At 44.0% G+C, this 13889-nt stretch overlaps 1 protein-coding gene across 1 annotated transcript in view; it reads right to left on the reverse strand.

Annotated features, from left to right (window-relative positions):
• The window catches only part of LOC120031018 (growth factor receptor-bound protein 10-like), an 86705-nt gene that overhangs the window by 12486 nt on the left and 60330 nt on the right, over nucleotides 1-13889 (reverse strand). Inside the window, exons 6-7 of the mRNA XM_038976537.1 lie at nucleotides 3551-3707; nucleotides 445-560 (exon numbers count right to left, since the gene is read on the reverse strand). Coding sequence (XP_038832465.1) covers nucleotides 445-560; nucleotides 3551-3707 — 273 coding nt within the window. The remainder of the gene's footprint in view (nucleotides 1-444; nucleotides 561-3550; nucleotides 3708-13889) is intronic.

Consider the following 13889-nt stretch of genomic DNA (forward strand, 5'->3'; position numbering starts at 1 on the left):
CAAGAGACATTAAATTAATCCCTTTTCCCAAATGAAAATGAAGAAAAACATTAAACAATAACATTTGTCTCATAACTTTTCAATCTAGCTTCAAACTGTTTCTTAAATAAGTACGTTTAGGGACAGTTTCCCAGACCCTGGTTTAGCCTTTCTGAGTCCAGGACAGTTATAGCCACCAGTCTAACAGTGTTATCACAATCTGTTCATTGTTTTGAGTGGGAGTGGGTACATTACAATAAAGTGAGGGAAGGATGTGATAACAAGCACAACCAAACATTCGCCACTCATTTAAGAAATGCATTGCTTGTAAACAAAAAATAACATCCAGGCTGTTCAGCTTGATGTAACTGTTTACACATGTAGAGAATATAAATAGGACAAGGAAAAACTCTGCAGGCGAGCTCTGGGATTCTTTGGAAACAAACGAACAAAAAAACAACCTACCAAGGGATTTCTGAAGAATTCATATTTGGCATAGTTCTTCCTGAACAGAAATCTTCCCTCGCTGGTCATGGATGCCTGCACTTGTACCACCAGCTCATGGTCCTCCAAGCACCTCTCTGTTCGAGAGAGAAGGAGCTAGTTACCAAATGGAAGCCTACAATAAGGACACAATATCACATGTCTTTAACAAGACAAAGTTTTAATTTTCATTTCCTGAACATTGTGTGTATAAGGCAAACGATGAAAGAACAAGCAGTTCAGCCTATGAACCCCCCCCCCTCACCCCCACACACACACACCCCTCCTCACCCATAACCCACTCCCCGCCTACTCTGCCCACCCCCTCTCCCTAACCCTCCACCCCACACACCCCTTATCTTATCCAAAACTTGCAGACAAATCAGCATGTTCTTACTATATTCCAGGGTTGGGGTCAGTTCCATTTCAATTCCAGTCAATTCAGCAAGTACACTGACATTTTCAAAGATGAACATTTGGAATTGGATTTTGGTTTACTTTCTGAATTGACTGGAATTGACCCCCACCCTGCTATATTCCTCTTCCCCCCCATTCTGTCGATGTCTTGAGCATACGTTCACTCCCCCCTCTCTCAAACAATTAGTGGGGCTATGCTGCTATGCTATACAGGCCCTGCTGTCTGCCTGGACCACTGACCCTGCCTGGCCCCTGCTCTCTCTGCAGGAACACATGTTTCACATCCAACTGTGGAAGCAGGATTCCTAAATAGATTTTGGCAGCAGGAAAGGAGACACTGGGGACTGGGGAGGAAGGGCCAGGCTTTCTTGGACAAGCAGTAAGATACTCTCACTCATTAAGAGAGAGAGAAAGAGGAAATATACAATGTGGAAGTTTTCAGAAACTATGTGTGTAGTTTCATACTGATGTTGCAACCTGGTTGGATTCCAGTCCACTTATATCCCAAAAAATGGAGAGCCAATCCAGTACCTCCTCTACCTTGCCTTTACTGAGGCTCTTTGGTGAGTCACTTCCTCTCTGACCATGAGTCAGTCAAGCCCCTGACTCACTAGCTTAAAGCCTGTAGAGGTTGTAACCCTTTGTGGAGGAAGCTAAGGGAGGGTCATTGGCCATTATTCTTATCAGCTATTCTATTCACCCGATGACTGACAGTGGCCTTCTCTCGCTCTCTCTCTTTCTTTCTCTAAGGAAACACCCCCACTGATTGTGGGGTTGTCTTTCAACTATCTCCTCTGGACCCATTCTGAAGAGAAGAGATGACTCAGTAATGATAGAAGCGTTAGCCTTCTTCATACCAGGGAGTCAGGGACCCCGTCTCCATTTTGGATCTGTGTGTCTCCCTGTCTTTCCTAGTTTCCTCCTTAGCGAGGGGATTGGGAGCAAGGTTGGGAAAGCAACATATCTAATTGGCTGGATGTCATTCTTATACAAGGCCCATCTGGACAAGCCTGGTCAGATTAAGGAGCAATTAGGAAGAGTGACCTTGCCTTGCCTCTAGTGGACGACTCACCATAGAGAGCCTGCCCTAGCTCCATTCAGGCGGCTTCTAAAGGTCAGATCAGCCCTGGTTCCTTTTACAACGAATGGAGGTTGCGTACAAATGGCACCTTATAGTGCAATATAGTGCCCTGTAGTTCACTATAAGAAAAAAGTGCCATTTGAGATGCACAAAAGTCTGTAGAATTTTGCCATTGTAGAGGGATGAAGTTATACTGGTTATCCCTACTACACTTAGCACGGTTTTGGCAGCGCTGACACCAAACCAATCAGAACAGATCATGTGATGGTATTTTAAGAGCTTTAGAGGCCTGTGCTTCAGATATGTAATATTGTTGTGTTCTAATCGCCATATAATGTTATTAGTTTAAAGATTTTGAAATAACTATGCAATTTCCTTTGGACTATAATGCGCTCAGGATATCGAAAGGAAATTGACGTTTAGTAGCAAATTCCTTAAAAAAAACGTTCAAAACCTGGATAATTCAGACACACATATCAATATGAACTACACCCTCTCCACACATGCAACATAAGACCTAAATAATTACTGAAAATAATACTGCATATAATTGTTACCCTTTATGTTGTGCATACATATCGTGTAGCCTATATTTCAGTGTTTAGGCCTAAACATTCCCAGAAATACAGTACTTTCATTTTACCCATCTGCTATAATGAAGATATAAGCCCAGACACAACTTGTGTTTTATAATTGCTCGTTCCTTAGGGGGCTGAAGTTTGGAGCATTCTGCTTCTCAGAACTCTTAACAAATCACTGCAATGCCGCCACATTAAGCGGTCCACGTCTTGACTTACACAACCTCATTTCAATGAATCTAACGTTCAGTGAGACTAGCGTTATCCTGGTCGGCTATGGTATAAGCCCAAAGTAAAGTCCCTGTTCAAATGTTGACTAGCATGGGGGGGGGGGGGGGACTAGTTATAAAGTAACTAGACAGAGCAAGGTACCTGTATGATCCAGTGATCGCTACTCCTGGTCTAGAATTAGATAATAAAGAACATCTCTTACCATATTATTATCATATTACTACCATATTATTACACGTGACCATATTATGGTACATTCTTATCTCCAACTGTAAGTGACCGTATATCCGTTCTCAGGTACGGTAACAAACTAAGGTTTGGGAGAGTGATGTCAGGAGGGTTCCTGGTCCTGCACTAAGAGCCCGCTGTCTCAGACTGCATCTCAAATGGCACCCTATTCTCTACATAGTGAACTTCCTCTAACAGGGCCCATAGTGCTCTGGTCAAAAGCAGTGCACTATATAAGGTGCCATATACACCAGACTCTGAAACCGTCTAAAAGACTAAGAGCAGGCACAGACAGGCAGCTAACGACTGTTAACCAAAATAATGATATACAAGAGAAAATATAGGCTACAGATGTAGGCTATCTATTATTTATGATGACTCTTGGTTTCCATAGCGAGACCTCTGTTGACGTTAACATGAGCAGGAGAACATGTTCATTATCCAGTTGGCTTCTCACAGAGCAAGGGCCAAGGGGGGAGGGAGCGCTAGGCTATGTCCTGCCAGCCAGCCTGCCCACCAGCCCACCCATCCAGCACACCAGGTTGCCACTTACCTAGTCCGAGGAGAGGGTGATGCTCAACAAGTGCCCAACTGTTGTCATCCACACAATGGCTTTTGTACACGAGGAGCTGGCAAAGATCTCTTGCAGTCATGTCGGCTGGTATTTCCACTACTTTCCCCATGCCGTCCTCGCTGAAAATTTGTATAATCTAAAAGAGGAATGAAAAGGCCCTTTCATGTTAGAACTATTCCCAGACACAAGCTCGTAGGCAGACAGACATAATTCAGATAGATGAGACGCATAGTTCAGGCGTAGACAGGCATAGTTTTACATAGAAAGCATAACTAGATAGCACAACATTTGCAATATAGTACCAAGAGCTAATTTACTTCCATTCATAACCATGCGTGTTTGATGAGCATACCAGACATATACAATCCATTCTCACTGGCAGCGGTTTGTGGGAAAATATAGGTTCTAAAAACATAAATGTGACACTCATCAGAATCATACTTCAAGCTTAAATACTAAGGGGACTGTTTTAGTCCTTCAATCCACACCACCTGTTTCCATAGAGATTATCCACTGACTGAATTAGGCACAAAGATAATGTATAGAAAGATCATGTATAGAAGTATACTGTATAGAAATACACGGTATAGAAAGATACTGTATAGAAAGATATTGTTTAGAAAGATAATGCATAGAAAGATAATGCATAGAAAGACACTGTACAGAAATACAGTATAGAAAGATACTGTAAACACTGAAAGATACAGTATAGACAAATACAGTACATGAAAATACTGTATGGAAAGATACTGTATAAAAATATACTGCATAGAAAGATTGTGTATAGAGATACAATGTATAGATAGATACTGTATAGACAAATAGTGTATAGAACGATACAGTATAGAAAGATACTGAAATATACTATATAGAAAGATACTGTATAGAGGAATATAGCGCATTAATAGAAACAATGGATAAAACCCTGATAAATCCCCGTCTGAGCACAGATCCTATTTCCTCTGGTTCTCCCAAAGAGATTTTAGTAGGAATTTATCTTTCTTAGCTTTCCCACTTAGGCTACAGTACGCACACTTTGAACATGATGTCTTATAAAAATACATTCTCCTTCCCTTCTCCAGCTATAGCTTCAACAAATTCAAAGCCTTACAACAGAACATCATATCTTCTTTCGCCTGGAAAGAAAAAACTATTTCTCCTTTCAAGGGGGCTTCGATTCATTCTGAGCCTCTCCAATATTCCCTCCTCGCTCGTCATATCTTAAAAAAAATACAAATTATCTTCGACCTTTATAGAGTATACTTTGACCCTCGTCTCAGCTAACCTTTATCAGACTTCAGAGAAAAAGGGGAAAGCGGTTAAATATGTCTCTAAGAGCTTACCTCTACGGCCTGTAATAGGCAGCAGTCCGGAGAGCACGATGGCATTTTTGGAGTGAGCCTGCCTCCGCACAGAACACACACAGATGAACAACCCTCTCCACAACTTGGTCGAAAAAAAGACTATAGTACAACACAGGTCCTTCCTCTCTGTCAGCGACTGCCTGTTATGGTACCTGTCACATAATCTCCTCTCCTCTGCCTAGTGCAGGACAGAGCAAGCAGATGGCACTATTTCCAGTCCGGCTAGCTGACAACTTCCCTCTGCTTCCCTCACAAAGGGTTACAGCCATGGGCTTTTAGGTAGTGAATCAAACCACACTTCCTTAACCAATCATAGGGCTCGCTCAGGCTGATGTAATCATTCCCACACACACACACTCACAGACTCACACAACCTCTCTCTCTCTCTCTCTCTCTCTCACACGCACACACAGACGCACAGTCATGCACAGACACGGTCAACTTTTATCAGGCTACATTTCTGAATAGCTTTCAGATTCTTTTTGAGTAAAAGTGAAAATGATCATTTAAGAGGGGTGTGGGGCAGAGCGAAAGAAGCCGTCGTTTTAACCTCCCAACATGTTCTGAAGTTTCAAGTGAGGGCTTGTTTCTTTTCTTTTTTCTCTCCGTGGTACAGCTTTGAACTTTGCAGTCAGAAATCTCTCTCACGACAGCGCAAGGCTCATTACGGGCTAAATGAAACAAACCTGAGTACTTGAACTTCTCGTTGGCCTCCCCTCGAGTCTAGCTTTATGCCAACATTCTTTCTCTCAAAAGAACAAAACACGGAAACTTTGTGTTTTCACTATTCCGTTCACCCCCAACCCCCCTTTTTTTTGTTTTACTTCAGATACTTAATACCCCACTGACTGGACTGACAAAGGCTCTGCCCCACCCCGTCTGGAGTAGACATTTAGCCAATGTCCTTTCAACATCCTCTCATCTCATTGGGTCAATATCTATATACAAACACTATGCTGAAGGGAGAAGGAGGATAATGGGAGGTCTTAAATAACAGTTCCCTTCCTTCCAGTGTAGGAAGCAGGAAGCAGGAAGCAGCCATAGTGGTCAGGGAGGATGATTTAGGGTTTCACTACTATTGCCATGTTCAAAACAACAGGGAACTCGAAACTGGGAAATCTCTGACTTCCGACTTCAGTGCGTTCAAGACAACTCGGAATTCCAAGTCGGGAACTCAGGCCTCTTTCTAAAGCTCTGACCTGAAGATCACCGACGTCACGATTCAGCCTCGATTTTTTCAGAGTTTCCAGTTGTCTTGAAAGCATCATAAAGCCTTAAAGAGATTTGGGCTAAGGCAGGGGAGGGGAGTATGAAGAGACAGAGGAGGGGGTGAGAGAGACAGAGGAGGGGGTGAGAGAGACAGAGGAGGGGGTGAGAGAGAGAGAGAGAGAGAGAGAGAGAGACAGAGACAGAGACAGAGACAGAGACAGAGACAGAGACAGAGACAGAGAGAGAGAGAGAGAGAGAGAGAGAGAGAGAAGAGACGGACAAGTAGAGGGGAAAAGATAGTGAAATATGAGAGATAGGGGGAGAGAGAGAAAGAGCCAGAGGAAAAGAACGAGACAGATAAGTAAAGGAAGAGATAGTGAAAGAGCGAGGGAGAGGGGAGGGAGAGAAATAGTGAAGGAGAAAGAGAGCAGATACACAGAGACAGACAATAGTGAGAGAGGTGGGAGAGAGAACAAGAAATAAAGAGAAAGAGAGACAAAAGAAGAGACAAAAGAATGTTCTGTGATAGTAGTAAGTAGTAGTAGGACTATGTGTAGTGTACATGCCACTATTCTAGACTTCCAGTTGTCACTGCAGCCATACCCCTCTCCTCATTGACTTATCACTACCTCACTACTGGCCTGCCTGGTGAGTCAGTGGGGAAAACCCCATGTCACATACCTACCATGCTGTACTACAACAGGACACACTACTAATGCCAGCAGCTAACACTCCTTATGTGGAATGAGATAGCACAACCAGTACTACACCACTATGCCTATTACATCACTGTTACATAGTGTTGTTATCCTAGAATACATACTGGACTGGATATTATGAGGAGAGGAGTCACGTGCTTTGACATGTGTGTAGAGGAGTTAACAAGTACACACTTCCGGGGGTAGAGAATTGGAGCACATGGTCCTAACTTAACCGAACAAGAGCAGGAACATAACCTCTCAACTTCTAAGTGGAAAATGTTTCAATCCAACATTGCATCCCAATGTGATGAAAGGAACAGAAAGACATTCAAGTGAGTGAGGAGGACTGAGGAGACATGGCACACTTCCTTGACCTACTCCACTTCTTTTTTCTAAAGAGAAAAGATTTCCTTGTGTGTGAGGTGATAAAGAGAGAGGGGGGAAGAAAGAGCGAGAGGGATGGAGGGAGGGGAGGGAGAAAGAGAGAGGGAAAGTGAAAGGGAGGAAGGGGAAGAGAGGGAGAAAGAGAGAGGCAGGGAGAGAGCGAGAACGAAAGGGGGAGGGGGAGGGAGAGAGAGAGAGCGTGCTGGGTTGTCTTCCGGTTCTTTCTGAACACTATTCTCATTCAGTGGTGGGCCTCCAGGATGACTCAGGACTTGTGATGTAATTACCCAGGGACAAGCTGCTGAGAGCCCCAAGCTACACACACACACAGGCAATGTCCCTCTTCAGCCACTCTCATTCTCTCACAAACACACACATGCAATGTCACGCTTCAGCCACTCTCACACACACATTACAAGTGCATTAAAAGCACAACATTTACATCAGGGATGTGTTAAAAACTCTAGATTACTGGTTAATACTGGTTACTAGCCTCTTAGGGTCGGTATAATATGGACTGCAGTATAGATCTATAAGGTTGTGGTGACACATCAGGTCCTCTCTACTTATATCCCACACCGGAAAGGAATGGTGAAGTAATATAGAGGGTCCCCACTGAATAGGTTTTACCATGCTAAGTACTGTAAATGGTGCCATTTGGGACGCAGCCAATTTGGGTCTTCAGTAAGTAGGCTACAGTGGGGTAGTAGTGGTCATTCCATAGAATTAGAATACGTAGAACATAGTGCACCCATGAGTTTACCAGTGAAATTGCCAAAGTTAGAGGATCCAATACTATTCTGTTCATTCTATTTCTATAAGTAATTCTTCTGATGGAAACATCTGACCTGATTTCTTTGAGAGGCATTTTATATTTAATATAGCCTACTGTACCAGGCTATATAACAACATTTTATTGGCTATGACATAAGAGGCAAAGAATAAGTGGTGGAACCAATTGAATAGGGCTGTGACGATACCAGTATCTCAATAGTTCCATGGCAAAAATGAAAACACGAAGCAGACCAAACTCTTTGGTTGTTTAAAATCCTGCTGTATGTAATACATTGTGTGCTATAGCTTGGGAAATAAATGCATGTGACTCTGGATGACAACATAATTGTAACGGCTGTCGAAGTCGTTCTCCTCCTCAGACGAGGAGGAGCATGGATCGGACCAACACGCAGAGTGGAAAGTGGTCATTATTTAATGAACGTAAAACAGAACACTTACAAAAACAACAAACGTGACAAAACCGAAAACAGTCCCGTGTGGTACGAACACTGACACGAGAACAAACACCCACAAAACACACGTGAATCCCAGGCTGCCTAAGTATGATTCTCAATCAGGGACAACGATTGACAGCTGTCTCTGATTGAGAATCATACCCGGCCGAACACAAACATCCCAACATAGAAATAACACATCGACAACCCACCCCAACTCACGCCCTGACCAACTAAAATAATACAAGAAAAAGGAAAAACAGGTCAGGAACGTGACAATAATGATGTTTGTTTCCAACATTAGGGCTGTTTTCCTAAGGAAGTTTGTATTTTGTTTCCTTGCCACGATACTGACGAGTATCGTGATACTGGTATCTTCCCGGACCTACAATTGAATACCTTTAGGCGTAAATCTTCTTCATAAGAAAAACCTGAGTTCAATTAAACCTCTAACGATTCTAAATCTAGTGCTTCTCTGTAGGCTAACTCCATTATCTCCCTAAGTTATTAAAAACCAAAACCAAAGAAGTGGCTCTACTCTCTAATCCCCCAAAAGAACAGCCATTGATTAAACAGTGTTGGCTAGCGGTCGACTGAGCGGTGGTCTCGCCCCCTCTCTGCAACCCACCAACAAACCAGTCCCGTTTACAAGTACCTCTTTAATGAAGCCAAATGTACTGTGTGCTCTGTGTGGTCTCTGAACTGCAGTGGCCATTGACATCCACTAATGAGAATGTGAGACAAAACCTTGTGGAATAAAGACAATAGACTTTCAGAGGAGCTTGCCATGTCCTGAGATGCACTCGCTGCCTGCAGCCTGCTGGCCCGGGGAGAAGTGCTGGGCTGAGTCGGCCTCTAAAGGGAACGCTACGTAAATACTGCTGACTCATGAGGTGGACATGAACCGATCCTTGTTGTCTAATTTTTGTGTCAAATTAAGCACCCCAAAGAGGGGATTTATCCAGGCTCACTATAGAAGAAAAAGGACCAGAACTTTGGCCAAGGACTAAAATGGGGGCTTTCAGATGCACAATACCAAGTCATGTACAATGCACTCTCCATCCCACGCAGTTAGTTAGTGAGCTAGGTACAGAACAATAAAACGACAGAATATATAATACGGATGATTTGGAAAGTTTTGAAGTACTATCGTGCACGTTTAGCAGTGTATTTAGCAGATGCTGGGGCCAGTTAACATTTATACTTTCAGAAGTGGAGAGATGTGGATGAACTAACGCCACACTGTGGTTAACATCCAGGCCACAGTGACTACTCATCCCCATCGAACTCCCACATGCAAACCACCCAGCTCGTGGCTGAAACTCAACCATATCCCATTGATATAACAAAAGTTAGCCATGGGAGTACAGAGTACAGTACAGGGCAGCCTAGTCAAAGACAGTCAGTCTATTGGCTCAAAGGGCATGAAGAAAAATCTACTCTCTTTGGAAAACAAAGTTTAGGTTATAATAGGTTATAATATATGACTAACCATATATTTCATTTTTTTCTGGTGGTTCCAGATATCAGCATATGTTCCAAAAATGCAGAACAACTTGACTCATTAACGAAAACTCAACAAGCTACCATTATGGAACGCACCCCCAAAACCAAACAATCCCTCAGTTCCTCAGCCACCGGAACAAACCACAAGCAAAAAGACCCACGGCCGGTGTCTATATATAGATCAAATAGAGGCTGATCCATCAGCTCTGTGCATTCCTCTGGGAAGAATCCCCCCTGAGCAGAGCCAGAAGCTCCCATACCTCCTCCCTGCCACACACATCACATCGGCCCCAGCCTCCAACCCCAACAATCCCCTTTGAATGGCCGAGTTCTTTCCCTGCAGCTCCCTACTGAGATCAATCCAGAGAGGAGACAAACATTTCTCCAATAGGAGCAGACTGGTTAATTGCGCAGCAGGGGCCTGGGTAGCACCCTTTCAGGCTACCGCACCGCAGATCATTGTCCCCTTACGGGACTCAGGGACTCCCATTGGGCACTCACAAAAGGATGACATCATTCAATTTTGACTACACAATAAAACCAGCCGCCCGCAAGCTGCACTCACTGTACTTCTACTTGCACTGTTCACCCAAGCTGTAAGGCCAGGCAAAGGCCAGCTAGCTGCTGGTGGTGGCACACACACACACTACACACAGGGACACACACACACACACTACACACAGGGACACACACAGACACACTACACACACACACACACACACACACACACACACACACACCACACACACACACACACACACACACACACAACCAGCTCACTCAGACTCAATAATGCTCTGCTCTGGTATAGGCCTACTACAATACAAGAAGTTAGCAGCAGAATCAGTTTATTAAAGGTGAGTGCTGAGAAACGGTGAGAGAGATTTGATTTCAGAGATTTAACATAGCTGTACATTGTGTTCCAGTGTAATTAGGTGTTTCTGGAGAGAAGCCGAGATCAGGCCCCATTCCAATGGCTCTGCTCTCTACTCTGGACGTACAGTCATTACTGCTATTTGATTTAAGCCAGTTGTCTGTCTGCATTTCCACCAATGGTTGCCTTTTCAAAATTGAACAAGTTAGAGATTAATTGAATGTATATGCTGAGAGTGTGGGAGTATTGTTGCATCTCTTTTTCCTGTTTACAGAAAGCACTTTCCTTGTGTCTCCATCTCTCACTCTCTCCCCCTCTCTTTTCCCTCCTCTCTCTGTGAACACAAGTTCCACTTGAGAGAAATCTGAGCTGTCCTACTTTCCTGCATGAGAGAGAGTTGAGAGAGAGCGAGGGAGAGGCAGAGAGAGATAGAGTTGAGAGAGAGGGAGGAAGAGAGATACGCAGGGCAGAGAGAAAAGCAGAAAGTTGAGAGTTGAAAGTGAGAGAAGCTGTCCTCTTCTCAGTTTAGAGAGCAAGAGAGTTGTGAGGGAGAGAGGCCTGCTCTGCCCTGCAGTGGAGGATTTCATGCATTCTCCATGACCTACATTAGTCCAGCTGAAGCTTTGCGGGCCTGCTGAGACACTCTACTCGGGCCAGATGAACTAACAGCTTGCAGCAACACATTCCACCCTGTCAAGCCTCCATCCTGGACACAGAGCAGGGCAGTTCACATTCCCTCCAGTAAAGTCATGCAATGATGAATCAACTGGTCTTTTCTCACACGTTCAATATAGGCTAAACACACACTTCTATATATAGATGGCTATTGTATAATTTTCTCAGACTAAAACTGTGGCCCATGCAGGAACTTTGGGAACATATCCATGGATTAATTTCCCCAAAGACAGAGTGAAAATCATCAGTCTTCATAATGAGTATAATGAACAGAAATAGGTCATACTAACAATAACAAAACAGCACATTTCTAAAACAGGGACACGATCAGGGACTCACTTATGTTAGAGCAGGGTTCCCCAACTGGCGGCCCGTCCGCAGGCCGAATTCAAATCAAATCAAATGTTATTTGTCACATGCATCCTAAACAGGTGTGGACTACTGAAATACTTACTTACGGGCCCTTCCCAACAATGGAGAGAGAAAGAACATAGAGAAATAATAGAAAAGTTAACCATGTAATAATATAAGTAATAATAGATACATAATGAATAATGATAACTTGTCTACATACAAGGACTACCAGTGCCTAATGGATGTGCAGGGGTACGAGGTAATTGAGGTAGATATGTACATATAATTAGGAATAAAGTGACAGATAGTAAACAGTAGCAGCAGTGTATGTGAATCAAAGCATTTAGTGCAAAAAGGGTCAATGCAGATAGTTAAATTGTTAACCAAATAGCTACCGGACTAACTATTTAGCAGTCTTATGGCTTGGGTGACTGGAGTCTGACAATTTTTAGGGCCTTCCTCTGACACTGCCTGGTATAGAGGTTCTGGATGGCAGGGAGCTCGGCACCAGTGATGTACTGGGCAGTATGCACTACCCTCTGTAGCGCCTTCCGGTCGGATGCCAAGCAGTTGCCATACCAAGCGGTGATGCAGCCAGTCAAGATGCTCTCAATGGTGCAGTTGCAGAACTTTTTGAGGATCTGAGGGCCCATGCCAAAACTTTTCAGCCTCCTGAGGGGGAAGAGGCGTTGTCGTGCCCTCTTCACAACTGTGTTGGTGTGTTTGGATCATGATAGATCCTTAGTGATGTGGTCACCGAGGAACTTGAAGCTCTCGACCCACTCTACTACAGCCAAGTCGATGTGAATGGGGGCGTGCTCGGCTCTCCACGGTCAGCTCCTTTGTCTTCCTGATGTTGAGGGAGAGGTTGTTGCATTCCTACAGGCTGTCTCATCATTGTCGGTGATCAAGCCGTCTTGTCGGCAAACTTAATGATAATGTTGCGAGTCATGCCCGCGCATGCAATCATAGGTGAACAGGGAGTACAGGAGGGGACTAAGCACACACCCCTGAGGGGCCACGTGTTGAGGGTCAGTGTGGGGGATGTGTTGCCTACCCTCACCACCTGCCGGCGACCCGTCAGGAAGTCCAGGATCCTGTTGCAGAGGGAGGTGTTCAGTCCCAGGGTCCTTAGCTTAGTGATGAGAAAAAAAATCGACCCACAGCTGAATCTAGTTGATGATCCCTGTGCTATAGTAATGAACAGGCCTGTACTAAGTGAGGGTATGGTTCTGGCTTGTAACTTTACCTGCTAAGAGAACTCACTGTGTCTTTCTCAGTTAAGCTAACATGACACAGCTAACCAGGGTATCGTCTAGCAGTCTCAAAATAAGAGACATAAAACACAGAGGGACACGAAGGTGTCGACCTATAACCTTCCGTTCTTGTTTACGTAATAAAGAAAAGAACAGCACAAATCAACCGAGGCATTTAGCAGCATGAAAAAAATCCACTTTTATGTCAACTTCCCTCATAGAAGTTGAGTTAGCGCTTGCCTGTGAGTGACCCAACATCGCCTGTACATACATGTTGACCATTTGACCTCATCAGCACATAGAAAATAGGTTTGTTACTTAGTTTGACCTGTGACCTGGCAGGCTCAGTGTACAGAGTGAGGGACCTTAACGTCCTTCTCCCAATGGGGGACCACAGCCAGCCAGTTTGTCCAGGTAAGCTTACATCATAGCAGTTAGCATAGCCTATACTAGCATGGTCTAGCATAGCCTAGCCCCTTCAAATTCATATCTGGACTTCAAAGCATATCATTCTTCCCCCCCTAATCTGGGACTGATTTAAACCTGGGACACCATGTTGGTGCAATTAATTATCAGGTACGTAGAACAGAAAACCAGCAGTAGTCTAGCCTGACAGCTCACAGTAAATTATTCCGCTGCTCTGTCGTTTGCTACATACTTTAGTCTGAGACTGTCATCATTTAAATAGTTTGTGGTGACGAGGAGCGTTGCAAAAAAACAATGTCATCATCGATTGGATCATCTCTAACCAATCAGAGTATCAAAG

The sequence above is a fragment of the Salvelinus namaycush genome, chromosome 37 (assembly GCF_016432855.1).
Source record: "Salvelinus namaycush isolate Seneca chromosome 37, SaNama_1.0, whole genome shotgun sequence".
Taxonomy (NCBI): Eukaryota; Metazoa; Chordata; class Actinopteri; order Salmoniformes; family Salmonidae; genus Salvelinus; species Salvelinus namaycush.